The sequence below is a fragment of the Eumetopias jubatus genome, unplaced genomic scaffold (assembly GCF_037043125.1).
Source record: "Eumetopias jubatus isolate StellerSeaLion01/CBP00866 unplaced genomic scaffold, mEumJub1_p1.0 scaffold_4, whole genome shotgun sequence".
Classification (NCBI taxonomy): domain Eukaryota; kingdom Metazoa; phylum Chordata; class Mammalia; order Carnivora; family Otariidae; genus Eumetopias; species Eumetopias jubatus.
The window spans coordinates 125046486-125074342 of record NW_028274810.1 but is presented as its reverse complement, the minus strand read 5'-3'; the positions used below and the strand labels follow the sequence as shown (position 1 = coordinate 125074342).

Below are 27857 nucleotides of genomic sequence, written 5' to 3'. Positions count from 1 at the left end.
GGGTAGGATTGCAGCTAGAAGCGCAGGGGATTAGCAAGCGGCCACATCCTCAAAATCACTGTGCTACTCGAAAATAGAAACCTGAGGCGGGGGCTCTGTCACCAACCTTGTGTAACCAGCCACCCCTCCAAAAGCACCGTGCTTTTCCCGTCTTTCATTCACTAATGAACTTTGGAGTATCCTGTGGGGGCCAGACCCAGTGCAGGGAGGGGGCCCAGGGGTCAGCCGTGAACGCTGTGGGCCCCGCCCTCGTCCTCCCAGGATGTACAGTTGACCAGGCGGTTGGAAGACAGTGTGATACGGTTGTGCTGGGGATGCCCAGGCGCAGAAGCCTCTCACAAGGAGACTCCAGCGCACTGGGGAGCAAGGCCTTCCGGGGAAGCAGCCTGTGGCTAGCCCGGGCTGCCCCCGGGGGAGGCGCCTGGGTCACTGCTGTGTCCCTCCCGGGGACACGGCCCTGCCTTCTGTTTCCAGCAGCTTCCCAGCCTCACTCTGAGAGCTCAGCCGCCCCCGCCCCAGCCCTGGCCACTGCGACGCACCCCGGGAGAGGTCAAGGAGAGCTGAAGTCTGGCGGCTTCAAAGGTGCTCCCAAGGGCGCAGAGCCATCCACAGACACCCGGGGTCTCTGCAAAAGCAGCTCTGTCTCTTGTTCTCCGGGTCACCCTTTGGCCCTTGCAGTCTGTTTTGGGCGGGGGGCGGGGGCTGGTTTAAGGGCTTTGTTCGGTAGTTCTTTTCTTCATTAATACATCTGGTTGGAGGATTATGTGTGTTCATGTCCACAAGAAATGACACAGGGAATCCTAACACTGCTGGATGAAGAACCACCTTAATACCGGGGTCTGTCTAAAAGTGGGAGAGTTTGTGCCATTCACTCGAAGGGACGGAGTTCCGTCCCGTTTTTGAGAGGGAAAGAAAATGGGTCTCCTCGCATGCATGCGTGTGCATGCACACACACACACACACACACACACACACACACGAGCTCACTGACCCCTAAGGCCCCGATTTTACACCTGGCCTTCCTCATGGAAAAATGAAGCAGTATTTGGGGAGCACCTGCTTGCTGGGCACTCCTCCTCTGTGACCCTCGCAGCGGCCCAGCAGGCGTGAAGTATGGAAGCGAGTCTCGGGGACATGAAGTGACGTGGCAGAGCCTGGATCCCCACTACTCCACTCTTTCCACTCAGCCGAGTTCGCAGGAGGCTGGCAGTGGTCCCTGTGCCCGCACTGGACTGGTGCTGTCCCCTTGCCAGCCCTGCGCCCTCCCCTGGGATTCCTCTGCCCGGAGCTCCAGATCCTGGGAGCCCACGGGGCAATAAGGGCGGTCCGTCTTCACTTCCTAGGGCTGCCTTCAAGCGGGTGGCTTCCACAGCAGAACTGTATTCTCTCACAGTTCTGGAGACTGCAAGTCTGGTGTTGGCAGGGTTGGTTTCTTTCTGTGGGCTGTGAGGGAGAGTCTGTTCCCCGCCTCTCTCCTAGCTTCTGGTGGGTAGCTGGCAGCCCTCGGCATCCATAGGCTTCTAGATGCATCACCATGGCCTCTGCCTTTGTCTTCGCGTGGTGTCCTCCCTGCGTGAATCCGTCTGTGTCCGGATTTCCTGTAAATGACGTCACCAGTTGTACTGGATTAGGGGCCATCCTAATGACCTCATTTTAACTTGATTACTTACCTCTATAAAGGAATCTCCACATCGGAGGACATTCTGGAATCCTGACTGGGCCATTTCCTGGCTGTGTAATCTTGGGCAAAGTATTTAGCCTCCCTGTGCTCAGTCTCCTCAGCCGTAAAATGGGAATAATGGTCACACACCATTGGGCTTGATATGAACATCAAATTAAAAATACACTTAAAATGTCTCATCTTGTTATGATCCTACCATGCTTGGAAAAGGCTGCACCTAACAAAAACAACAAAGGTATATAATACTATGTAGTATACTTACTAATTATAATACTTACTATGTAGTCGCGTACCTGACACTGTGCCAAATGCTGGGGCGTATGTCAGCTTACTTAATCAGCACCTATTATGACCCATTTTGCAGAAGCAAAAACTAAGCCCTAGAGAGATTAAGTCACATGTGTATGGCCCAACTGTCAGTAAACAAAATAGTTAGGACACGAATCCAGTTTGTCGGACTCTGGAACCTCTTAGGAACCACTGTGTCTGGCCGCCCCCCCAACACACAGGAATAAGGAAAGGGCCTTATAATGATGTAAACAATACCAGGGCACCACCTCCACTTGCCCGGAAGACCCTGCTGTTTTCAAAAGCCTGATTCTGGGGGCGCTTCCTGTGATGTCAGACTGGGCTCAGAAACACACATGCCTTTTTAAAAACTGGCCCCAGCGCACCTGGGTGGCTCAGTTGGTGAAGCGTCTGCCTTCAGCTGAGGTCATGATCTCGAGGTCCTGGGATCGAGCCCCGAATCGGGCTCCCTGTTCAGCGGGCAGTCTGCTTCTCCCTCTCCCTCTGCCCCTCCTCCCTGCTCGTGCTCTCTCTGTCTCTCAAATAAATAAAATCTTAAAAAAAAAAAAAAAAAAAAAAACCTGGCCCCAAACCTGGGCACTTTTCTCTCCTGCAAGCCCCAGGATGGCTTTGGAAGGGGTCCTCCCCAGGAAAGCCAGGAAGAGCAAACCCTGCCCCCTCCCCCCAGGAATGATCGTCTCCTGACATCTTGTCTCTGGTTTTGTGTCGTCTTCCTAGGGACGTCCGTCAGAACTGCATTGCTGATAAAGGGGACTCTCTGTCTTTAACGAAAGAAGAGAACCTCCCTCCCCGGCCGTGGGCCACCCTGGCCAGAGACTCCAAGTGGAACCACTTAGCGGGCGCATGGCTGCAGGGTACAAGAACCCCATTCCTCACTCACACCGCCCAGAGGACCGGTGGGAATTGTTCATAGTGCCAAAGTCCTACTACTGCGTTTTCAGTGGGTCCCTGTAAATAGTTTGCGCCTTCGCCCTGGCCCCCACCTCTTGCTATACTGGAACCAATTTGTACAATGTGGGAATTTTGTTACCTTTTTAATCAAGGGCAACGTCCTTTTCCAGCACTACCATTGTAAGGTTTTTTCCAGGCGGGAGGGCTGATCACACGTGCTTTTCTCTTTTTTTCCTTTTCTTTTTTTAAAACTTTATTTTATTAATTTTGGGGAGGGGGGATGTTAGCATTAGTGCCATTGTATCTACTGGATTTTAGGTAGGGAGAGTTCCTTTTTTTTTTTTAAAGTAGTTTGAAATTTGGGCGATTTCTCTGTGGGAAGGGCTAGGATTGGGGCATCTGTCTCCACTTTGAGAGGGTTTACAGATGACAGATCTTCCCGATCAGATCCATTTCCAGTTCTTCCCCCAGCCACCCCTGGGGCCCCTGTTTAGCCACGCACAAGGCTTTCAGAACTGCCAACAGGTAGATCTGGTTTCTCAACCGACTGGCCTCTTCGGCTGACCTTGGGCCGAGCCAGCACCAGAGACCTGGGGAGCAGATGGCTCCCCACTTTCAGCCTCTTTTCAGATACCAGCAGAAAGGGCTCCCACCTTTTTAGCATTACCATTACTTCTACGAAATTGAAACAAAAAGAGGTCTTCCTATCTAGGTGGTACAAAGATGAACAGCTTCGGTTTTGATTTCTGTTCCTGACTGGCTTTTCTCAGTGTGGTTTTTGACAAGATTTCAGTTTGAAGCCTCACCATGAATTGATTTTTGTTTGTTTGTGTGTTTGTTTTTGGGCCAATTTTAGATTCCTGAGTGCACTTTTTTTTTTCTTTCCAGTTAGTCCTAACTTTTAAAGAGGAAAAACCAAGAGACCTATCTGGTGTAAATGTTGCAATATGAGTTGTGTTTGCAAACCGCCCCCGCCATTGCCCCCCATTTGGGTACACTGCACAAATAAAATGCTAGGGAGTTTGGAAAAAAAAAAAAACAACCATTTTTTCTAACTTGTTGCTCATTTGTTGTAACTCAATAAAGCAAAGACTAAACATTTTTATAACCTTTTCTTCTGCTCCGCGTTCTTCATTGCTGTCTGGCTCCTCGGGCATGGCGTGAGGGAAGGGCTCCAACTCAGCCACCCCCCATTTCAGAGCGGTTATGACCGATTCGCTTGACATTTCTCATTTTCTGTCTTCGTGAGGTCCGACAGCACAAATGGGACTTTAAAAACAGGGCGTAAATGTTGATATGGAAATCTGTCATATCTCTTTGACACAGGGAAGTAAGTGATAGGCCCTCCCTCCTCCAGGGTCTTCACAAATAGATTCATAAACTCCTGCAGAGTGGGAATGAGATCCACAGGCCAGGGGCGGCACCATTGCTCACACTCACGTGACCCAAGGTAAGTCACTACCCTCCCTGGGCTGCCGAGGACTGGTGACAAGGACACTGCCATTTCTCGGAGAAGGCTGGCTTTTGTGTCTCTGCCCAGGTAAGGTTTCAAGAGTCCCTCACTATGTGAAGAAAGGGGAGCCCTCTTACACTCGTGGTGGGAATGCAAGCTGGTGCAGCCACTCTGGAAAACAGTGTGGAGGTTCCCCGAGAAGCTAAAAATAGAGTTACCCTACGACCCAGCAATTGCACTACTGGGTATTTGCCCCAAAGATACAAATGTAGGGATCCGAAGGGGCACCTGCACCCCCGTGTTTATAGCAGCAATGTCCACAATAGCCAAACTGTGGGAAGAGCCCAGATGTCCATCGACAGATGAATGGATAAAGATGTGGTATAGGGGTGCCTGGGGGGCTCAGTCGTTAAGCGTCTGCCTTCAGCACAGGTCATGATCCCGGGGTCCTGGGATCGAGCCCCGCATCGGGCTCCCTGCTCAGCGGGAAGCCTGCTTCTCCCTCTCCCACTCCCCCTGCTTGTGTTCCCTCTCTCACTGTGTCTCTCTCTGTGAAATAAATAAATAAAATATTTTTTTAAAAAAGAAGATATGGTATATATACACAATGGGTACTACTCAGCCATCAAAAAAAAATGAAATCTTGCCACTTGCAATGACATGGATGGAACTAGAAGGTATTATGCTAAGCGAAATAAGTCAATCAGAGAAAGACTCGTGGAATTTAAGAAACAAAGCAGAGGATCATAGTTTAGGGAGGGAAAAATAAAACAAGATGAAATCAGAGAGGGAGACAAACCATAAGAGACTCTTAACTCTAGGAAACAAACAGGTTCCTGGAGGACAGGTGGATGGGGGGAATGGGGTAACGGGGTGATGGGCATTAAGGAGGGCACGTGATGTGATGAGCACTGGGTGTTCTGTGCAACTGATGAATCACTGAACGCTACCTCCGAAACTAATGATACACTATACATTAATTAATTGAATTTAAATTTAAAAAAATCTTAGACTAAAAAAAAAATAAAAAATAAAGAGTCCCTCACTGTTAAGCAGTGACACTCATCTACCCAGTGGTTTTCAAACTTGGGCAGGCCCCAGAATCACCTGGAAGGCTACTTAAAGTTTTTGAAACAGTAGGTCTGGAGCAAAAACCGAGAATCTGTGTTGCTAACAAGTTTCCAGGTAAGGCTGGTGCTGCTGGTCCAGGGAACCCACTTTGGGAATCTCTGGTCTCTGTGTTTAATTTTCCAGGGACTGATGGACTTTTGGCCAGTTTATCTAAACTAAGCATGTGTGTAAAGCATCAATAAGCATATTCTTCGGGTAGTCCCCCCCCCGTTCCCCACACACAGGAAACATTGCCCACTAATCTCTTTACCTCTTTTTCCTTCTCCATCCCCTGGTCCCCTACACAGTCAGGAGGCAGAGATGCCTTCTGCTTAGCGGAATGCGCTCAGCCCCCACCATCCACCCCAAAGCTCATGCTCCAGATACCACATGCCACCTGCACCAATGTCACCTGCCCTCCAGGACTCCCTACCTGCAGGACAGGATGAGACCGAGGCAAGCAAGCCCCTGTGGGTGCAAAACATAAGGAAGCAGGGACGTGCCAGTGCCAAGCCTGGATGTGCAGGACCCCGAGAGCAGGCATCTCCTTAAAAGTTGCATCCTGGGTGCCATACTTACCTCACCCCAGCCCTGCCAATCTGCCGTGCCTCTTGCTTTTTACAACGTGTCATCATATGTCTGTTTACTGTCTTTTGCATCCCACTGCACTGCAAGCTCCACGAGGACAAGGATTGTGTCTACCTTGTCGCCTCTCCCACGTCCTCTGGCCCTAGCATGGTGTCAGGCATGGAGGAGATGCCCCCTAGATATTTGTGGGATGCATGGGTGGTGGATGGACGGACAGACAGATGGACGAATGGACAGATGGACGGATGAGGAGTTCCAGCTCTGCAGTCAGACCCAAGTTTGAATCCCAGCTCTCTGGCTCACGAGCTAGGTGGTCTTGTGGGGTTTACTTCACTTTTCTCGCAGCCCTCATCTGAGACTTGGAGGTGCAGGTCTTTGCCACGGGTCCTTTGTGAGGATTAACTGAGCTCAAGTATGCAAAGTACCCAGCACACAGATGCTCTACAAATGTTTGTTCCCCTCTTGGTGCTCTGACTGGAGAGTGACACCCAGTCAGGCCGTGTGATGGCTGTACCTTTCCACGTCCGGATGGGATGCTGGCGTGAGAAAGGCAGACAGGATGAAGCTGGATCCAGGTCTCGGAGATGACATTCCAGACACCTGTGCTTCTGGTTTTGGAGACTTTGCCATGTTTAGCCAATACTCTCCTTCCTCCCCTTGACCCCCAAACTCTCCCTATTCCCCTCTTCCAAAAAAATCCCAAAAATCCAACGTGCAATTTTCTTATTAGGAAAAAAAAAAAATGAAGAGTGGCCATCGCTGACTCCTTCCCAGTCCCTGCCTGCACCGCCTTCCCTGTGCGTTCCCAGCACTGGACCTGCCACAGACCTCGTCTCCCCACGCCGTCTGTCCTTCCAGCCCATTAACGAACATCGGACCAAACCCGGCCTCCAGCTTCTCCCCGGGGCATCTGCCTTCCGCTCCTGCTCTTACTGCCCCTGCAGCTCTGCTTGCCGCTCTCGAGCAACGTAAAGAAATTCTTCCAGCAAGGCAGTGTGAGCCACTATCAGATGCCTGAAGGAACCAAAGGGAAAACCAAGCCAGAACATGTGTCTTTTTATTTTAATTCCTGCACCAAGAAGAAAGCCTCGATAATTGGTTGCAATGAAAACAACAGGGAAGACGGTTGTGCTCTTTTAGGCATCTGGCAAAATTTGTCAAGCTATCTTTGCTCGATGAGAGGGTGGCAGAAGCGAGGAGAGGTTCTTAAGGGGGGGCGAGCCGGACAGGAGCCTCACGGAGGTGGAAGAGAGCAGTGGCGGGGCCCGACCCGCTGCGGCTTCTGTCTGCCCCGTCTTTGCTCTACCGTCTCTTCCCGTGGGGTTCCACTAGGCTCCCCCTCCACTCATCTGATTCTGGGGCGCTGCCCACGGCGGTGATCTGCCCCCGCAACAGGACGCTCCAGCCCCCTATCCAGAGCCGGGTGCAGTGCCGGGCGGGCACGCTCCAGGCTGGGGGAGAGAGCTCGCTTTTCCCTTTTCGATGGCAGTGTGGGATTAGCCTGTTGCCACCGGCAGCCAAAGCCCCTGCCTGAGACAGGAAGCCAGTAGGTCCAGAGGAAGAGGCCAAAAAAATAAAGGAGCAGAGGAGCGATGAGTGAAAGAGGTGGTTGGTGGTGACAATGACACTGGCAACATCATCTGAGTCCCGGACCCTGCCATTCCCCATGCCAGCATCCTCTCTTTCCAGTTTCATAAACACTAACGTACTTCTCTTTTTGATTTAAGCCAAAACCTGTTACTAGAAACTCGGTTCTGATGGGTTGATGAGATTATGAGATAAAAGTCAAAGGAAAGACACTAAATGGACACAGCCACCTGTTGGCTGGCGGCTCCTGGAACGGACGGCTCAGATCTCAGTCCTTGCTACTTAAGTGTGTTCCCTAGATCAGCAGCCCCAGCCCCAGCCCCGGTGGTGGGGCTGGTTAGAAATACAGAATCTCTGGCTCCCACCCAGACCTGCTCAATCAGAACCTGGCAATTTGACACCGATCATCAGGTGATTCACGACCCTGTTCTGAAGGCATTGACAGGCTCCTCCCCGACCTCCTGCGGCACACTGCCTGGGGGGGGAGGGGGTTGCGAGGGGGGGGCGGGCGGGGGAGAACCCTAATCCTCCAGCACCCACAGAGCCTGTTCTCTGAATGTAGACTCCAAGGCCTTGGGGAGCTGGGAGGCAGAGGCAGGAACAAGATGGAGGGCACGTGGTCCACCAAGTGTGGGCACCCTTGTCCTTCTAGGCCACCTGGCGCCCAGCCACTTCCAACCAACAGCTCTCGGAAATGACAGCTCTCCCTGGCCTGCCCCAATACAGTCTGGAGAGAACTAGCCTGTCAGCTCCCTCCTACTGATTCCTGAAAGCTCCTGGCTGGAGCGCCTCACAGCTGGATGTACTTATAAACCACAGCAGAGACACCATCATTGTCCCTGAGGGGTTGATCAATACAAATCAATAAAAAAAAAAAAAAGACTTTTGTGCATCCCAGAGCGTGTGGCAAGTCAGGTGTCCTGTGGAGTGTAGGAGGCACACTGACCTTGACTTTGAGGAAGGGGGATTCAAAGATGTCCATCAGTAAACTCTTAAAACACTTCCCCCCAGAACAAGCCCCCAAAGCATTACAGAATTCCTTGGTCCAGATCCTTGCAGGAAAGAGACGGAACACTGAAACTGAGTGATTTAGGGAGAGTTTATTGAAAGTTTATTGTTCAGGGGTGCCTGGGCGGCTCAGTCGGTAGAGCGTGCGACTCTTGATCTCAGGGTTTTTAGTTCGAACCCCACGTTGGGGGTAGAGATTACTTAAAAAATAAATAAATAAATAAAATTTTGGGGGGAAGCCTGGGCAGCTCTGTCGGTTGAACGTCTAACTCTTGATTTCAGCTGGGGTCATAAACTCAGGGTCACGGATCGAGCGCCTCGACAGGCTCCACCCTGGGCACGGAGCCTGCTTGAGATTCTCTCTCTCCCTCTGCCTCTGCCCCGTCTCTCTAAATAAATAATTGTAAAAAATAAATAAATAAATGTTAAAAGTTTATTGTTTACAAAGGTGTGGGTTTGGGGAAACCAACAAGGGAAGACGTAGGGAGCCTGGCCTGCAGGGGTAAGGAATAGGGCAGTTACAGGAACCCATAGAGGACAGATGCACAGAGGAGGCTACCTGAAAGGAGATGTGGCCTTCAATAACCATGGTGACCCAGCAGGGGTGGAGTTGGGGAAATAAACACCCGGACATCATTCTCCTCCCATCCTCTGCCCTACTGCCACTGCCTTTCCATGCCCAAACCCATTCAGAACGTCTGAAAGCAAGGGGACCTGTTGGTCCAGCCCACTGGAGTCTGGCTCCCAGCACACAGAGCAGGCAGGGTAAGGGTGGAGGGAGGAAACAGATGGTCCCACACACCGATCAATGTATTGGCTGGACCAAAGATGGCAAATACACACCAAGCGCATCATACGCCCCATTCCACACCTATGACAGACATTAATAATCAAAGTGCCTTTGCCTGCTGGGCTCGGATGAACTTGCACAAAATTTAACCCGGAACCCCACCTCGAATCTGTTAACCTTGAAACAGGAGATGAGGGGTGCCTGGGTGGCTCAATCGTTAAGCGTCTGCCTTCGGCTCAGGTCATGATCCCAGGGTCCTGGGATCAAGCCGCGCATCGGGCTCCCTGCTCCACGGGAAGCCTGCTTCTCCCTCTCCCACTCCCCCTGCTTGTGTTCCCTCTCTCGCTGTGTCTCTCTCTGTCAAATAAATAAATAAAATAAAATAAAAAAAGAAACAGGAGATGAAATATGTAGTGGGTGCCATTGGTTGCCTAGCTAATATCCAGCCCCTCATTCTTCCTTGCTAACAGAACCAAGATATTGCCCAGGCACTAACATACCCCAACCCTAGGTGAGAAACTCAGTTTCCCTTGCAGCTAGGAATGGCTGATGAGACATACACAGAAGGCAACTGCATGGCTGGTGCCACTCTCCTTTCTCCCTTCGGACATTGTATGCCTTGGTGATTTTTTTTTTTTTAAGATTTTATTTATTCACTTGAGACACAGAGATACAGAGAGGGGGAGAGAGAGCATGAGCAGGGAGAGAGGCAGAGGGAGAGGGAGAAGCAGGCTCCCCGCTGAGCCAGGAGCCCTATGTGGGGCTCGATGTGGGGCTCGATCCCAGGACCCTGGGATCATGACCCGAGCCAAAGGCAGACGCTTAACCATCTGAGCCACCCAGGCGCCCCTGCCTTGGTGATCTTGAGACTAAGTTTCTGAAAGCTTCACTGAGCCCCTGAACCAATGCCACAGATGAAAGTTTCCAAACTTATTTTTTTAATTGGATTGTAATCGACGTACAATAGCCTATCAGTTTCGGGTGTACAAGATGATGATTTGATATTTTTTTGTTACAAAATGATCCCCATGCCAGGTGTGGTTGCATCCGTCACCATACAAAGTTATTACAATGTTATTGATTATATTCTCTATGCTGTACAATACATCCCCGTGACTCATGTATTTTATAACTGTACGTTTATACTTCTTTAGTCCCCTTTACCTATTTCACCTGTCTCCCCACCTCCTCCCCTCTGGCAATCACCAGTTCTCTGTATCAGTGAGTCTGTTTCTATTTTGCTTTATTTGTTTTGTTTTTTAGATTCCACATATAAGTGAAATCATATAGTATTTGTCTTTCTCTGACTTATTTCACTTAGCACAATACTCTCTAGCTCCATCCATGTTTTCACAAACGGCAAGATTTCATTCTTTCTTATGGCTCAGTAATATTCCATTATATATACACCGTATCTTTACCAATTCATCTATCCATGGACACTTGGGCTGCTTCCATATCTTGGCTATCATAAATAATGCTACAATGAACACAGGAGTACAAATATCTTTTCAAATTAGTGTTTTTATTTTCTCTGGATAAATACCCAAAAGTGGAATTGCTGGATCGTAGAGTAGTTCTATTTTTAATTTTTTTTATAAAACTCCGTACTGTTTTCTATAGTAGCTGTACCAATTTACATTCCCACCAACAGTGGACGAAGGTTCCCTTTCCAAACATCTTGATATGTGAGAAAAGTAAATCTCTATTTGTTTAACCCACCACTCATTGGATTTGTCTGATACTTGCAAGCAAATACACTCATAACTGACACGAAATGTCTGTGCCATACTTATGCTAGGTAGATGTGAACCCCTTCACTCACACATGTATTTATTTATCCCTGTGCTAATTGCCAGGTGAGAGAAAAAGTAGGCATAGTCTGTTTCCCCTTCAAGGAAACTTGATCTGTATTTTGAAGGATCAGGAGGAGTTTGCCAGACAGATAAATGAGAGGAAGACACAAGAAGCAGAAATGAAGGAGTGTAGACAACGTCAGCGTGTTAAGTACTAGGAATCCAGCTAGCCGTCTGCGATGTGTAACAAAAGAAACCATCAGTGTTGAACAACCAATTTAACTCAAACGCCGTCATGAAAAAACAGAAGCAACTATCTACTTGGAAAGAACCTGAAAAACAGCCAAAGATTATGTTATTTGCTTCTATGATGGGAAATCAAAAAGTGGTCTGGGATTTCCCAAAACAAATAAAATATTATATAAAACAGATGTAAAGTGAAACAAAATATGTTCGAAGCCTTTTACCTCAGACTTGCTTCCCATAGCCGAATTGGGGTCACAAGACTCGGGAGCAGGTCCGTACTTCCAAACTTATCCGCTAATTCCTTCCACAAGCTCCTTCTGTGACCACACGGGTCTGCCTGCTGATCGCTGAACACTCCGTGTGCGTGCAGTTTCCCCTCTTAGAATCCCCCACCCCATTTCTTACCTAACCCCCTATTCTTCCAGGCCTCGCTGAAGTCCCAGCAGACCGAATAACGGTAAATCTTGGGTGACAGGAAGCTGGGTTTAAGGAAGACACCTCTCACTGGCCCTCAGGGAGCCCTGCTGTTTTGAACTCCTGCAGCACTCACTTCAACAGGATCTATCTCGTTCTGACCACGTACGGGTTTGCTGTTCAACCTCCTCTTTGTGTGCCGCTCCTCTAGTCAGGAAGTGTGCTGAGCATCGGTGGTTTGTGCCTCCCGGCATCCCTTGCCCACCCCTTTCCGCAACACTCACATCCCTTCCCACTGGGGAGGGCTGCTATGCACCTGCTCTTCCCCTGGGCCAACTGCAGGCTGTAGGTGTGGCACCAGGCGACGGTAGGACCCTCTGGCCATGGGAGTCATGTGACTCAAGCCCAGCCAATCATGGCACTCATCTCTGACCTCAGTGAGTGGTCCAAGGGGTACGCACATGACTCAGGCCGGACCAATCAACATCTTTCTTGAGGTTTATAAAAATTCAAGGGTGGGGGGAGGGGGCAGTGGGAAGAAAGAAATCTGAGATCCTTTGGGTTTTCAGATCCAGCTAATTCTAAATGTAGATTCACCCATCTTTCCCAGTTACGTGAGCCAATAAATCCCCCTTTTGCTTAAGTTAGTTGGAGTTGTGTTACCGTCATTTGGAAATGAGTTTTGACTAAAACAGATACTCTTACCCCACTGCCCAGCGTATGTCTGCAGAAGCGGTAACTGGAAATGCAGGGGCAGGTTAGATTGTATTTTAAAATGTATTGGCTATGGTTCCATTTATGTGAAATCTCCCAAATAGGCAAATCTATAGAGACAAAGTGGTGGGAGTAGGAATGTAAACAAAGGATTGGGAATGAAGCTAGAGAGTAGCATGCTAAGTGAAATAAGTCAGAGAAAGATGGATACTATATGATTTCATTCTTATGTGGAATTTAAGGAACAAAACATATGAGCAAAGGAAAAAACAGAGAGAGGGAATCCAAGAAACAGACTCTTAACTCTAGAGAACAAAATGATGGTCACCAGAGGGGGGATGGGTGAAACAGGTGATGGGGATTAAGGAGGGCACTTGTCACGATGAGCACCAGGTGTTGTACGGAAGTGATGGATCACTGTCTTGTACACTTGAAACTAATATAACACTGTATGTTAACTATACTGGAATTAAAATTTTTAAAAAGCCTCTTTCGAGTAAATAAATAAATGTAAAAAATAAAAATAAATAATTATCTATCTATCTATCTATCTATCTATCTATCTATCTATATCCTTAGTATGATAATAGAAACCAGAAACCAGCTGGGTGGCTCAGTCGGTTGAGCGTTGGACTCTTGGTTGGGGCTCAGGTCATGATCTCAAGGTCCTGAGATGGAGCCCTGAGTCAGGCTCCACACTCAGCAGGGAGTCTGCTTGAGATTCTCTCTCTCTTTCCCTCCCTCTCTGCCCCTCCCCCCCACTCTCTCTCTCTCTCTCTCTCTCTCAAAATAAATAAATCTATTTTTAAAATCTTAAAAAAAGAGAGAAAAAAGAAACCAGAAACCAAACAGATAAAGTTAAACTATAAGTTACAGGAATTTAAGGAACACACACATGTGTTTTGCCACATAACCTGCCCCTATGTTTTCCGTCTTGGTGAATGGCAGCAGCAGCATCCAATTGCCCGAGTCAGAAATCTGGGGGGACAATTTTCACCTGTCATTCCTCCTTGAGTGTTAACCAAACACCACGTTCTCTCACTTCTCTCCCCCAAATACCTCTCCAGTGACCCATCCACCCCAGTCACATGACTGTTCATGGCAAGGCCACCCCAGCATGCAGGAGCCCTGAATCCTGGCCCCTGCTTTACCACAAATGGAGGTCTGACCCCGAGAAGGTCACTGTCTCTCTTTAAGCATCAGTTTCCTTATTTGAAAAATGAGGGGGGTTAGACCAGATGACCATCACCCAACTGTTCATTCCAATTCTCAGATTCTATGATGATAGGAGCCTGGGCCGATACTCCTCTTAAAAGTCTCCAGATTCCAGCTCCCAAACCCTTAGCTTCAGCTGAAGGCTCTGGGGAGATTTTTCAGGATGGCAGGAAACTCAAGAAACTTGAGGACAAGAGCTCGACAGCTTTGGAGCAGAGATCGTCAGCACGCTCCCCCAGAAGAACTTTGAAGAAGCATATGTGCCCATAAACAGTGTTTCATTAAAAAGCAGCAAATGGGGGCGCCTGGGGGGCTCATCGTTAAGCATCTGCCTTCGGCTCAGGTCAGGATCCCGGGATCCTGGGATCGAGCCCCGCGTCGGGCTCCCTGCTCCGCGGGAAGCCTGCTTCTCCCTCTCCCTCTCCCACTCCCCTGCTTGTGTTCCCTCTCTCGCTGTCTCTCTCTCTCTCTCTCTGTCAAATAAATAAATAAATCTTAAAAAAAAAAAAAAGCTGCCATTTGCTGTTCAGTGAAAACTGAAAAGCAGTCTATGCAGGAATATTTCTCCAAATCCAGAACCCATCACTCTGCATCTCTCTGCCAGCCAAGCAACATTCACAATGGCTTTGTTAGAGAAACAGGGAGCCTTTGTTTGGGGTCATCCAACCGGCTGCTCTGGGAAGGCAACCGCCCTCATCTACGCCGGGGCACCTGGATGCAGTCCCCTAAGCACCGTCTGCCCCACAGAGGTGAATAAATCTCAGGCACCAGCCACCCAGGGAGGCTGAGGACTGAGTTGACCTTAGCAGGATGAATGCCTCTTTAAGGGATTGTTAAATTCCTGTGTGTTCCAGAAGTTTTTTCCGTGGTGTTTCTGACTCCTTTGTGTGGCAGGTCATGAGCATATTGTGTAAGAATGGCTAGGACCCCAGGAAAGAAGGACTTCCAGGGCACATGAAAATTGCGTCATTTTCCCCACCCAGAGGAGTAAAGTTTAGACTCCAGAAAGACTGCTTCAAGATTGGATTGAGGAATGTGGCCAAGGCCACAGAAACTAACAAGTGCCAGAGCCAGGATTTGAACCCAGGGTTCTCTGAGGCCAAAGCCCATGCTTTTAAAAACAATGCTTTAGCGCCTCTTCAACTGGTTGTCTTGGCTCACGACCCATTCCAGCCGTGGAAAGAGCACATGGGCTGAGAGGTGGGGACTATGCCCCAAGAATTATAGACCCTGAGGATTCTTCCACTGGCTCCCAGACCGAGGGAGTGGACAGTACGCCTTCCGAGCAGTCTGGCGTTCGTGTTTGTGGTCATGGCAGGTTGATTGGGAATGAAGGCAGGGGTTGAGGAGAGCCTTTCAAGGAGCTGTGAAGAGAAATGAAAACAGACTTGAAACAACTGGGTATCGAATGCTGTTAACGATCAAACCCTGTTTACTCGTAAGAAGACTAAGGGACTAAGGGAATTTGAAATCTTCATCATGACCTATAAAACAGCTCTATTTAATTACTTATTCCAGCTACCTCCTAAACCAGTTTTTCTTCCTTTTCCTTCTCATCATTTGATAGAAGTTGCAAAGAACTGTGGAACACCCAGGATCTATCTCCAGTGGGGCTCTCACACACTGTTTTATACTTATCCGTCTGTGTGACTCTTCCTCCTTCATTAGGCTGGAAGATCCCCAAGGCAAGGATCTTACCTTATTCATCTTTACATCCCCAATGCCTAACACATCATAAGGCTCTTGATCAATATTGTGGGAGGGAAGGAAGGGAGAGAGGGAGGGAGGGAAGGAAGGAATTGAATCGAATAAGATAAAGAAAATAAGGATCTAGGGCATACATTTAAGGCTTTTCTTCTATAACAACCGGTTATGACAGATACATGGTCTTGATTGGATCCTGGTTTGAACAAACTCTAAGAGGTATTTAGAGGCACATGGGGAAATGTGAATATGGATGGTATTAGATGATACTAGGAAATTATTGTTGTTGTTTGTTTGTAAAGATTTTATTTATTTATTTGACAGAGAGACACAGCGAGAGCAGGAACACAAGCAGGGGGAGTGGGAGAGGGAGAAGCAGGCTTCCTGCGGAGCAGGCAGCCCGATGCGGGGCTCAATCCCAGGACCCTGGGATCATGACCTGAGCCAAAGGCAGACGCTTAATAACTGAGCCACCCAGGCGCCCCTAGGAAATTATTGTTCATTGTTAGGTATGCTAGAGGTGTTGCAGTCACATAAGAAAACGTCCTTATTGTTTAAAGATGCATAAGGAAGAGGTGAAATGGCATGAGTTATATATACTTCACTTGTAAATATCTAAAATCCTTCAGAAAACAAATGGCAAATCAACAATTGTTAACTCTAGGTAATGAGTATACAGATGCTTATTATACCATTTTCTCCATTTTTCTGTACCTTTGAAATTTTTATGATACAGAATTCCAATAGAAGAGTTTTCCCATATAACCACAGAGCAGGTTATCAAATTCAGGAAATTATCCTTGCTAAAATACTACTTTCTTATCTACAACTTATACTCTGCCAATTGGCTAATATTGCCCTTTATACCAATTTTTTGTTTCCAGAATCCAATCCTGAATCACATTTTGCAGTTACGTGTCATGCTTCTTTGCTCTCTTTCGATCTGAAACAGTTTCTCGGCCTTTGTCTTTCACATTGATACGTGGTTTTGTTGCATTTGCGCAAGTGTGTCCATGACTTGATTCTCGAATCCTCCAGGATTCTGGCAGGAATGAGACCTAAGATGTTGTGGTCTCCACGTGTGACACATCAGGAGGTACCAGATGTCAGCCATTGATTCAACAACCATGTACAGAGCATGTTCTAGGGGCTGAGCTCTGGAGCCCCCAAACTGAATCCAACCATGGCCTCACTCCTGAGGAAGACAGGAAGTAACTTCATCCCAACCCAGTGGGAGCTGCCACAGTGGTGAGCAAAGCACTCCCGGGCAGAGCGTGGGAAGAAGGGAGGAGGAGTTGCATTTTGGATGGGCCTTGAGGGCTGGCTAGGAGTTCCCCCATAGGACTGGGGAAATGGGCCCTGCCAGATGTGTTTGGAAGCAGTCCCCGGAGTCAATGGGCCTAAAGTTTAGAGACCATAGGATGGCCAGGTTGGCTATAGAGATAGAGAGCAAAACAATAAAGATTATTTTCTATAAAAACGGCATCCCCCCCGCCCATGTACACCGTTTTATAATCTGCTCCTCTCATTTCACAACTTGCTCTGGACATTTTTTCCACATCAACAAACGCAGCTTAGTTTTAGTGGATTTTTAAAGGAGCCATTTCCAATATCAGACTATGATTTATTTAACCAATCTCTTGCCGATGGACACACAGGTTGTTTCCAGTTGTTTTGCCACTTCAATCTTTATTCATTCTTCTCCCATTTCTCTGACTATCTCCTTGGGATAAATGAGGGGAGAGGCTTTTGGCTGCCAAGGTCAAGGCCAAATCTCAAGGACTCAGGATTCTCCCTGAGTCAGAGAGAGGGGCATTAGGCTGTCAGCTGTCTTTTTTTCATCCCTGCCTTATCCCTGCAGCTGGAACAAAGCTCCTTAGAAGCCTGTTTCCCTGCCTGTGTGAGCTGACTGCGGGCCGATCATGAGAGTCGGTTTAAACTAACGACTCACACCAATTATTGCCAACATGGATGATTTAAGAGTCCATGCAGGCACACTGACATTTTCTAGACATAAAAGTTAGGACCTAGATAGACTCATATCCTATACCAAGATGCCAGAAAGGAAAAAGAGGAAGAACAAAAGGGTTTAGAAGCCACTCTGCCTGGAGACAGGGAAGGAGATGGAAACTTCACGTGCTGAGCACAACAGGGGAGGAAGGACCCAGACTTTGAAGCCAGGTGATTCAAATCTTGTAGTTTGGGGCAAGTCACAACTTCTCCGAGCCTTGGTTCCCTTGGGTGTAAAACAGGAAGATAAAGGCTGCATAATGGAGTTTTGGGGCTGGTATAGCACTGGGTGGTCCGAAGCCCAAGAGGGACCCACAGGTGGTTCGATGGAAGAGACTTCATTACAGGGGCCTCTCACATAGGTGTGGGCAGGGTTCAGGGGACAAGCAAGGCACCCAGAGCCTAGCAAGAGCGGGAAGCCATTACCCCCTCTGGGGCGGAAGGAACAGCAGAAGGAAGAGTTGTACCAGAACCCAGGGATTGCTAGCACCGTGGCTGGAGTCACAGATGTAGCTGTGGCTGGTGACATGACCAAAGAAAGAGAAAATGAAGAAGAAAGGCGGCATCCCCTCTCCTCCGGCTCTCCAGTCTCCTGCCATTGTCTACCGGGGCCAAGCCCAAGCAGAAGGCAGTGGCGAGGGACCCTGGAGGATGCAGACCCGCTCAGGTGTACATTTCTGTTTCAAATGTCATGGCATTCTAGGATGCTGACTGCCTTCAGCAGCATGCCCAGCAGAAAGCAGTAGTCCTGCAAGGGCATGGTATAGCCAGGTCACCTGAGGAGGTCCAGCCTGAGGAAGGCAAAAGTTCAAATGGACTCAAGTGGATTCTGGCCAGGAATCCAGGTAAACAAGCCATTGATTCAGAGACACCCAAATGCAAGGTGTTGGAATTCATCTAACCCAGCACCCCCAACTCTTGTTTTACGTGAGTAATTTGCCTAAGATCATCTTCTAGCTAGTTACACATCCAGGACCAAAACTGAAATATTATGACTCCAGAACCAGCTTTTTTTTTTTTTAAACTATACACATGATTACTGCAGCCACGCATCAAAGTTGTCTTTGGTAGAACCATCAATGCACTTATTCCTAACGTTGCTGAGCCATAAGAGGTTAATTATCCCTGGTATACTGTGCCCAACAGAAGTTATGAGAAACCACAGTCATCTCATCTTTGATGGGCTCAAGCAAGCAGGAAGTACGCACAGTCCTCAGAGCTCAAGGAATAATGAAGGACAAATCTTCCTCCAAATTCAAAAAATACATCCGCAGTGCCAACACCACTCATACAATATTCACTTTTGGAATGCTTACTTTGTGTCGAGTCCTTTAATGGCTAGGAAGACAAAACTGATACATGCTGGCCCTGCCCCAAATGGGCCCCACGGTCTGTGCCTCAGTTTGATCATAGGTCCCTCTAGGACCTTGACCAGTTCATCCTTGACCACCCAGGACCTAATTATATAGTCCGGCACATAGGAAGTGTCTGATTCACTCTTGTTAAACGAAATGAGCTCGGTCTGATGCAGGAGGCAAACAAGTCAATAACATATACAGAGAGAATTGGAAAAAAACAGAGCAAGAGGCGTCAATTCAAACCAGGGGCATGGTTGGCTTCCTAGAGCAGGTGCCACCTGAACTGAGATCCGAGACACATAAGGGTAACCCACAAACAGGAGATGGTAGGAGGCGGGGTTTAGCAGAATCAATCTGATACAGGCTTAGATTTTTTTCTCTCCTCGTTTTCAATTCTACTTAATTGCTAATCTGCCTCTCCTTGCAGAGCTGACCGGTTTTTACTCTCAGATGAGAGAACAACCTTCAGTTGTCCCACAGAAACATCCCATGAGCCTGTTCTGGTCTCCTTATGAAAGTCACCTGTCTGGAAGGCAGGTGGAAAATCACAGCAGTTGCTCTCACCGGGCCTGACAAGTATGAAGAGAGAGGGCATCAGCATCTGACCAGGAGCAGGGCGAAAGGCGGGAGAGGGTGGAGAAGGTCCTAGCAGGAGGCGACGGCTTCCAGTCCTGACCTGTCCTGCTCGCTGGGGGGCAGAGGGTCAGGGCCAGAGTCCCCAGGGTCGCCAGGGGCAGCTTCTCCTCTCAGCTCAGGTTAACACGGGACAAAGGCACAGAGAGCATTCACCCCAGAGCCTGACGTGCCTCGGATTTCAGAACAGGTGACACAGTCACTCCTGGCGCTGGGAGCTTGTAAATCAGCCTGCAGCTGGGCCCAGGGTCAGCTGTGTGTCTCCTGGGGCAGACAGTGTGCCCAGTGAGTCCAATCCCCTTGGCAAGACATGATTGGCCTCCCTCACCCTCCAGCCCTTTGCTCCCCACTCCCTCCCTTTGCCTACACTCACCTCCAGCTCCCCATGCCTCTTGCATCCAGACCTGAGCAAACACTGTCCCTCCACCTGACACTCTGACCCTAGCCCCGCTCCTTGATCTAGTTAAGGAGGATCCTGATCCTCGGTCAGGTCACAACTTGGAAATCCCTGCTTCTAGAAGTTTCCCACGATCCCACCCCCAGGTCCTGGGGAGCTTTAATCGACAGACTGCGTGCCCGTGTCTCCCACTAGGGCTCCTTCAGGGCAGAAACCAAGTTCTTTTCATCCCTGTAACCCCAGCACCCAGCACAGCACCAGGCCTGTGACTGACCCAGGCCAAGTGAACACATGAGTGTCTCTTCTCTCATGGGAGCCACTGCGGGATAGATTCCAGCCAGCAGGATGAGAAAGCCAAGGTCACTTGGGGGGGAGTGTGGACAGTGCTCCCTCTGCATGAAAAACCACTCCCTTCTATTTGCAAAGGGCTTCCCCTGCACCAACCCTAACCCAACCCTAACCCTAACCCTAACCCTAACCCTAACCCTAACCCTAACCCTCCGGGGTAGGTATTAATCTCTCACTTCCAGAGGCCCAGAGAAGGTGGGTTGCCTGCCACTGCGAGGTGGCAGAGAGCAGGCCGCCCTGGGTCCGTCTGACGCTGATTCACCAGCAATGCTGGTTTCCATCACACACACTGGGCCTCTGGCGTTGCCCAGGGGAGCCTCCAGCCTGAGTTCCCGGTGAGGAGTCGCTGCTTGGGCCCTTCCTGCGACACGGTAAGTACTGCCTAATCCTCCTCCTTAGTGGGGTACTTGAGGCTCGAGTCTCCCCCCAGCCAGCCCTCACACACCCAGGTGTCTGAACCCCAGCCCATGACCTTTAGGTCCATGTCCCTCAGGAAAACGGGGGTGGGTGACCACAGAAAATTCACGACCCGTGGTGGGAGGGTTGAAGGCACAAAGGGAAGAGAGTGGTATCACCCAGAGTCCATGAGCCCAGACATCCCTGACCCTTCTTCCTTCTTCCCGCCTCCCAGTCACACACAGGTGCCTTTCGTTTGCAAAAACTAACCGGGACCCAAGAGAGTCTGGACAATGTAGTTTCTCTGTGTTGGCAGGGCAGAAAAAAGATAAAAGGGCAGGTATCCCGCTGAGCACCGGCAGACAGCATCTGTACACCATTAGGGCCACTAGAACAAGGGAATGTCTCCGAAAGGCCCTTGTGAGAGCCCCGAGCACAGGGAGCAGTGGCTGTGCTTTCTGACCTGCACCTGTTGGCAGTCTCCTCGCGTGTGAGGAGTTCCTGCCCCCGACCTCAAAATAGAAGCTAAGCTCTCACCCAGCCAGGCTCCCTTGCAGCTGGGAGTGGGGCTTGGGCTCCACAAATTTAACAGCAGGAGCTACTGGAACAGAAGCGAGTGATGTGAGGGAAGAAGGCCCTTGCAGCATCCATGTGAGGCCCGCTCGGTCAGTCGGTCGGTCGGTCGGAGAACGGGTGCTCACGTCGGAGCAGCATTCCCGCCGCAGGCAGACCCAATTCCTGGCGCAGCCGGTGCCACGGTGGTGGGACTGTTCCCTCCACTGCTCGGTGGGAGCACTTCCTCACCAGATCTAGTCATGCATGTCAGTGCCAGGGGGTCAGCCTTGAGCAGGAGTCCCCAGCCTTCCCAAGAGTCTCTGATTTATCCAACAATCTTTTGACACAAACATGAAAATTAAAGTGTAATGTCCTTATAAAAAGTATACAAATGGGGCACCTGGGTGGCTCAGTTGGTTGAGCATCTGCCTTTGGCTCAGGTCATGATCCCAGGGTCCTGGGATCGAATCCTGCGTCAGCCTCCCTGATCCGCGAGAAGCCTGCCTCTCCCTCTCCCACTCCCCCTGCTCGTGCTTGCATGCTCTCTCTCCCCCCTCTCTCTCTGAAATAAATAAATAAAATCTTAAAAAAAAAAGTTTAAAAAAGTATGCAAATGTTAAATATGTGGCTACGAATTTTTTATAAAGGGAACCATCCTCCATATCAATAAATAGGATATTACCAGTACCCCCAGTGCACCCCCAGGGGCCCTCCCAAAAACTGCCCCCTCTCTAAATGCAATCGCCACCCTGACTTCTAAGAGCAGAGCTCCGTGGTGCCTCTTCTTGAATTGTATATAAATGGGAGCACAAAGCAGATATTATTTTGCATCTGGCTTCTTTTGTGCAACATCGTTTCTGAGATTCCCTGATGTTGCTTTCTATGGCAGGGCTCTGCTTGTGTTCCTAGCTGTCTAGTATTCCGCCCGAGGAGCAAGCCACAATTCGCCCATTCTGTTGCTGATGGACACTGGGGTGCTTCTAGGTTAGGCTTATGATCAATGATGCAGCAGTCAGCATCCTCACACGTGGCGCTCCTGTACATTGTCGTGCTGGGCAGTCACATGAGGGGAGCAGAACTGAGGCCGGCTCAGATTTGGTAAGGGGTTAAAAAAGTGATTAAAAAAAAAAATATTTCCCCCCAATGGCTGGTGCTAAGGGACACTACCACTGCTTCGCTGAAGTGTGACATGGCAGACAGAGAGGGTCACCACCTCTGGGCCTCAGTTTCTTTATCTGCAACCATAGCACCAACCCCATCAGCCGGTTGTGCGGGTCAAACTGAAGACTCATCTGGAGGAAAGGGGAAGAAGGGAGGCGAACGAATATCGCTGTGGACAGTCTTTGTACCAGATGCTTCCCAAACATTAGCTCCCTGAGGTGTCACCATAATCGTAGGGAGTGAGTCTCCCTCTTCTCTTTATACAGTTGAAGAAAGTAGAGCTCAGAGGTTTCTGTGAGGTCCTAAACGTGGCTCCAGGTCACCAGGCTGGTAGAGGGCAGCGTCAGCTTTGCCCACGGCTGCCAGATCCCCCCCCCCCCAATTCCGTGCTGAATATACACAGAAGGTGTCGATGCCTCTCCCCGGGAAGGGGACGCATCTGCTTCCTCGGCGCCCCGGGGGGACTCATTTGCAGCATGGGGACAGTAAAACCATCGGAGGGCAATTGTGAGGGTGAAATCAGTTCATGGTTGGGTAGGAAAGGGAAATGAATGTTTCTGAGGAGAGCCAAATGATTTACACATACTACCCGAGTTAATTTTCACAACAGCCTTCCAACACAGGAGCCGATCCTTTCGTTCTAGCTAGGGCATTCGGGTGTGTCATGAGTTGTGACTTGGAAGTCCCAGCGGCAAGCCAGCCCCCACTGCCCTCAGCACTCCTGGAGATTCCAGTTCCTGCCCAGGGAAAGGTGTCCCGCCGGAATTAACCCCGCAAAGCGGACGATCTCCTGCCACTAAGGCGAAACCCATAACTCCTCCAATTGCCTTTGTTCCTCAGAACCTGAAGCCAGGCCCGCACCCCCCAACACACACACACACACACACACACACACACACACACACACACACACACACACACACACACCCCACAGGCACTGCACAGCAAGCTCCCCTCCCAACCCCCCACTGCTATCAAGAAAGCCATTGTCAAATGCACACACTCAAAATGCTAAAAGACTGCGTTTTTATTTTTCAAGGGCCCATTCCTAATCACAAGAGGCCACTTAGTCTGAGTGGGGCCCAGTAATGTTGATTAATGATTATGCATTTCTCAAGAGAGTGGGGAACGTTGGACTCTGTCTCCTGCCCTAGGGCCCGCCCGGGGCGAGCATTAATCAGGGCGACCACCGGGGGACCTAGAGCTGTGACCGGTGACCTTTGGGCAAGAGCGCTCCAAGGCCCCAGCACAGGGGTGACTCTTAGTGTCCGGGTGCCTTTGCAGCAGGCCCTGCTGCTCTGTGCCCGGCCTCACCCTGCTGCCCTCCCTTCCCTAAGGGGCTGGCGGGGGGGGGGGGGGGTGTTGGGGAGTCACTTCCCCTCTTCAGTGCCCGGCTAACCCCTCCGATCACACGCCATGTGGTTGTGAATATTAATCAGACCCCAGGCGCTGCCAGGTATTTCATCTTAATGATGTTAAGGGTTGTCTTTAATTCCCTTTCTCTGTGTGACAGATACAGACATCATTAATGAGTGAGCGGTCCCAGCCCCAACCCCTAACAGGAAACTTTATCTCCACGTCTTCAGCTCCGCCCCCAGCCCCTCCAACCGTCGCCCCCACTCCTCTCCACAGGTTCGCTTCCCGCTGGGCTTGCGCCCACATTTGAGGGATGCAGAATCCGGAAAAGGGGCTCAGAGCGACCACACTGGAGGCGAGGAAAGAGAAAGAGAGCAAAGGGGAAAAGTGGAGATTCAAAAATTTCCCTTTGGGGACTTTTCATGGAGAGGAGGCGCCGGGGGCTCATGCACACCCTCAGGTGTGAGGGACAAAATAGAGCAAAGCAGAATGAGGATTTTAAGAAGTGCTGGGGTAAGGCAGAAAATGGAAGGCTGGCGTCCTCACACACCATGCCACGGCGGAGTGTAGCACGGGACGATCACTTTGGAAAACCGCTAGTTTGTACTACTGCTGGATGTGCACGTACTCTGAGATGTGGCAATTCTCACTAAGAATTAGGTCGAATAGGTACCTTACCCAACAGATATATGTGTCCGTATGTCCCCCAGAAGATGGGCCCGGGGAATGTTCCCAGCAGCACTGCTCCTTCTAGCCTGAAACTAGCCCGCTGCCCATCAGCAAAGCACCGAGGAGTAAATCATGGTGCATTCATACTGTGGAATGCTCTACAGCAACCAGAATGAAAGCAATACAACTATACACACCATGAACGACTCTCACAAGCATCACATTAAGTAAAAGCAGCCAGACACAAGAGAAGAGGTAGGGTATGGTTCCATTTATAGAATATTCTAAACCAGGCAAAAACTAACTTATGTGGTGACAAGGCAAGACGGTGGCTCACCTCGGGGGCTTGGTGACTGGCAGGGGTTCAAGAAGGCTTCCAGGGGCTTGAGAGGTCGTATTCTGACCCGGGCGCTAGTGACACAGGTGTGTTCAGTTTGTAAAAACTCATCAAGCTGTACACTTAGGATGTGTGAACTTTTCTAAATGTACAGTATAGAATTATATTCACTATTATTTGTTTATTTACCTATTTATTTATTTAGTAGGCTCCACGCCCAGTGCGGAGGTCAACGCAGGTCTTGAACTCACGACACTGAGATCAAGACCTGAGCTGAGATCAAGAGTCGGATGCTTAACCGACTGAGCCACCCAGGCGTCCCAACAATATTTATTTAGGAAAAAAACAAAACAAAAATAGCAGCATTGTAGCAGATCTGTTCGTTGGACCTCTTAGTAAAGGTTTGAACGACCATAGAATTGCATCGGTTGGCCGGGCTGTGTTTATGGGAATGTGATCCTGTGCTGCGAAAATGCTTTGCGTTCTTTCAGCTTCATTTGCTGTTCCACATAGGCCGTCAGGAAGACTTAGGTTTCTGAGCTTCCCTTGCGGGTACTTGGGACCACGTGGCTAAGTGCTAGCCAACAGCATGTGGGCAGAAACGATGTGTGCCACTTTCCGCCTGGCCCCTAAAATCTCCCGCATGATCCCCCACTCGCTGTCTCTTCCTCGAGGTGTTCACCATCTACCAAGGATTCAGCGTACTCTGAGGTCCGGGGAGATGGTGGAGCTGCCGACAGTTCGTACCATGACAGACAAAAAAAGTTTAAAATCCTTGTACTAACTGAAAGGACACTGAGTCCCTGAATAACTGCATGGAGCAAAACTCCCTCCCCCTTCTCCACTCCCCTTCCGTGGCCCCACCATCCCACGTGCCTACCCACACTGGGCTGTGATTTGCACAAGAAATAGATCTCTGGGGGCACCTGGGTGGCTCAGTCACTGAAGCATCTGCCTTTGGCTCAGATCATGGTCCTGGGGTCCTGCGACTGAGCCCCACGTCGGGCTCCCTGCTCAGCGGGGAACCCGCCTCTCCCCCTCCCACTCCCCCTGCTTGTGCACTCTCCTTCTAATAAATAAAATCTGAAAAAGAAATAAAGAAATCTCTGTTGTGATGTGCAGTGTGGGAATTGGTGATTGCTTGTTACAGCGATAGGTCTAACCGGACTGACTCACACACAATACGCCTTTCAAAAGAAGCCCTTTGGGTCCTGGGTCTCCAAGTGGAACCTTCTCTGCCTTGCAAATGGGAGTGGAAGCGAACATTCTTAGGGAGAAATACTGGTTTCTCATTCCTTGCATTGCCACAGAGAGGAAATTTCCCAGGAAGGAAAAGTAAACCAGAAACTCTTAATTTTTCCCCCAAAGGGAAGACTCATGATTGGTGAGTCAAGGAAGGAACTGAGCTTAGCCCTTGTGAAGCCCATTAGGTCTCTGGAGAGCCACCTTCTGGGCTCTCCCCATGGTAAGCTTAGAGGAGTTGACACTCCTGTCCTTGCTTCGCTGTATCAATGACTAGGGGAGGTCAGTCTTTCAAATTCTGCGGTTCTGTTTTAGGACATCTACCTGACTACACTCCTATAACATATCTTCCAATCCATCTTTTCTCAAGAATGAAGCTAACATTTTTATCTCTATCTAACAACTGTATCTTTCACTTGGCTCCAAACTGAGGAGGAAAAGGGGAGAGTGATTTATTGGTCCTCTAAAATCCAACAAAGATTAGGAAAGTAGCTGTCCTCTGTAGCAATGGCTCAAAAAAACGAGACCAACTTCGAAAAATCATTTTGAACAACAGGAGTCGGGGACATTTCAAAGGATTTGCAAAAAAAGGGGGGGGGGCAAAAAGGGCCTGAAACGAGGGGCAAGTTGCGACAACACTAGCTGGGACCCCTCTCTTGCTAAACAAATTTAAATCAGCCTCACTTCTGTCTTTTATATTTAGGATCTGAGATTTCATTAGAGCAAAGAGTTCCATGCCTAAAGATCATTTGAAAATCTGATCTAGACAATCTCTGAGGTACCCTGTAGCCTGCTGAGCTTACATAAGGATTCCAAAGTTCTATTTCTGTACTGTTTGCCAGTGATGGTGGTCTCTGGCAGATGCGGACAGGGACTGGCTGGAATGCGAAGAGACGTCTAATGGTTGGCTTCTAAATTAAAGTCCTTTTGGAAGCAAAGAAGAGATGCATCCAGGTGATCTCAAGGATAGTGGTGCTCACCCTTTCTCTCTGTCTTGGGCAGAGTTTGATTGTCTCGCCCGAAGGGAGGAAAGATTACCACCAAAACCCCATCTAGACCAGAGAGAGAGTTGAGAGTGTTCCAGCCGCGAGAGGCGGAAAGGGCACACTGCATTTAAGGAACTGAGAGGAGGTCGTTGGGAAGTTATCACAGCACTTTAGGGGGGAAATTAGTTTCCTAGGGCTGCTGTAACAAATCACCACAAACTTGATGGCATGCGACAATAGACTTTTATTTTCTCACAGTTGTGGAGGCCAGAAGTCCAACACCAAGGTGTCAGCCGGACCACACTTCCTCCGAAGGCTCTCTGGGAGATTTACTCCTTGCCTCTCCCAGCTGCTGGTGACATCGGGGGTTCTGTGGCCTCCTTGCTTCAATCTCTTCCTCTGTCTTCACGTCACCTCCTCTGTGTCCGTGTCTTGCCCTCTTCTGTCAAATACCCCCTGTGTGCCTCTTTTTTTTTTTTTTTTAAGAGGAGGGGAGGGGCAGAGAGAGGGAGAGAGAGAATCTCAAGCAGGCTCCATGCCCAGCACAGAGCCCCAGATGGGGCCTGAACTCTTGACCCTGAGATCATGACTTGAGCTGAAATCAAAAGTCAGACGCTTACCTGACTGAGCCACCCAGGCATCCCTCCCCTGTGTGCCTCTTAAAAGACCCTTGTCATTGGATCCAGAGCCCACCAGAATAACCCAGGATGATCTCCTCATCTCAAGATCCTTAATTACATCTGCGAAGCTCCTTTCTCCAGATGAGGTCATATTCATAGGTTCTGGGAACTCGTACATGGACGGACCTTTGGGGGCCACCATGCAACCCTCTGCAGGGGGCATATCTGAATTTTGAGGACTATGTAATCATCAAAAATTTGAAATAATGTTTGAAATAATTTG

At 49.4% G+C, this 27857-nt stretch overlaps 2 protein-coding genes across 5 annotated transcripts in view; one reads left to right on the top strand and one right to left on the bottom strand.

Annotated features, from left to right (window-relative positions):
- Positions 1-3989, top strand: part of ZHX2 (zinc fingers and homeoboxes 2) — a 153887-nt gene extending 149898 nt beyond the window's left edge. For all 4 annotated transcript variants that reach the window (XM_028105629.2, XM_028105626.2, XM_028105627.2 and 1 more), the window contains one exon: positions 2708-3989. The gene's annotated coding sequence lies outside the window, so the exon portion shown is untranslated. The remainder of the gene's footprint in view (positions 1-2707) is intronic.
- A 10298-nt stretch (positions 3990-14287) lies between these two features.
- Positions 14288-27857, bottom strand: part of DERL1 (derlin 1) — a 44320-nt gene continuing 30750 nt past the window's right edge. Inside the window, exon 8 of the mRNA XM_028105614.2 lies at positions 14288-15166. Within this exon, the coding sequence (XP_027961415.1) occupies positions 15112-15166 (55 nt within the window). The 3' untranslated portion in view covers positions 14288-15111. The remainder of the gene's footprint in view (positions 15167-27857) is intronic.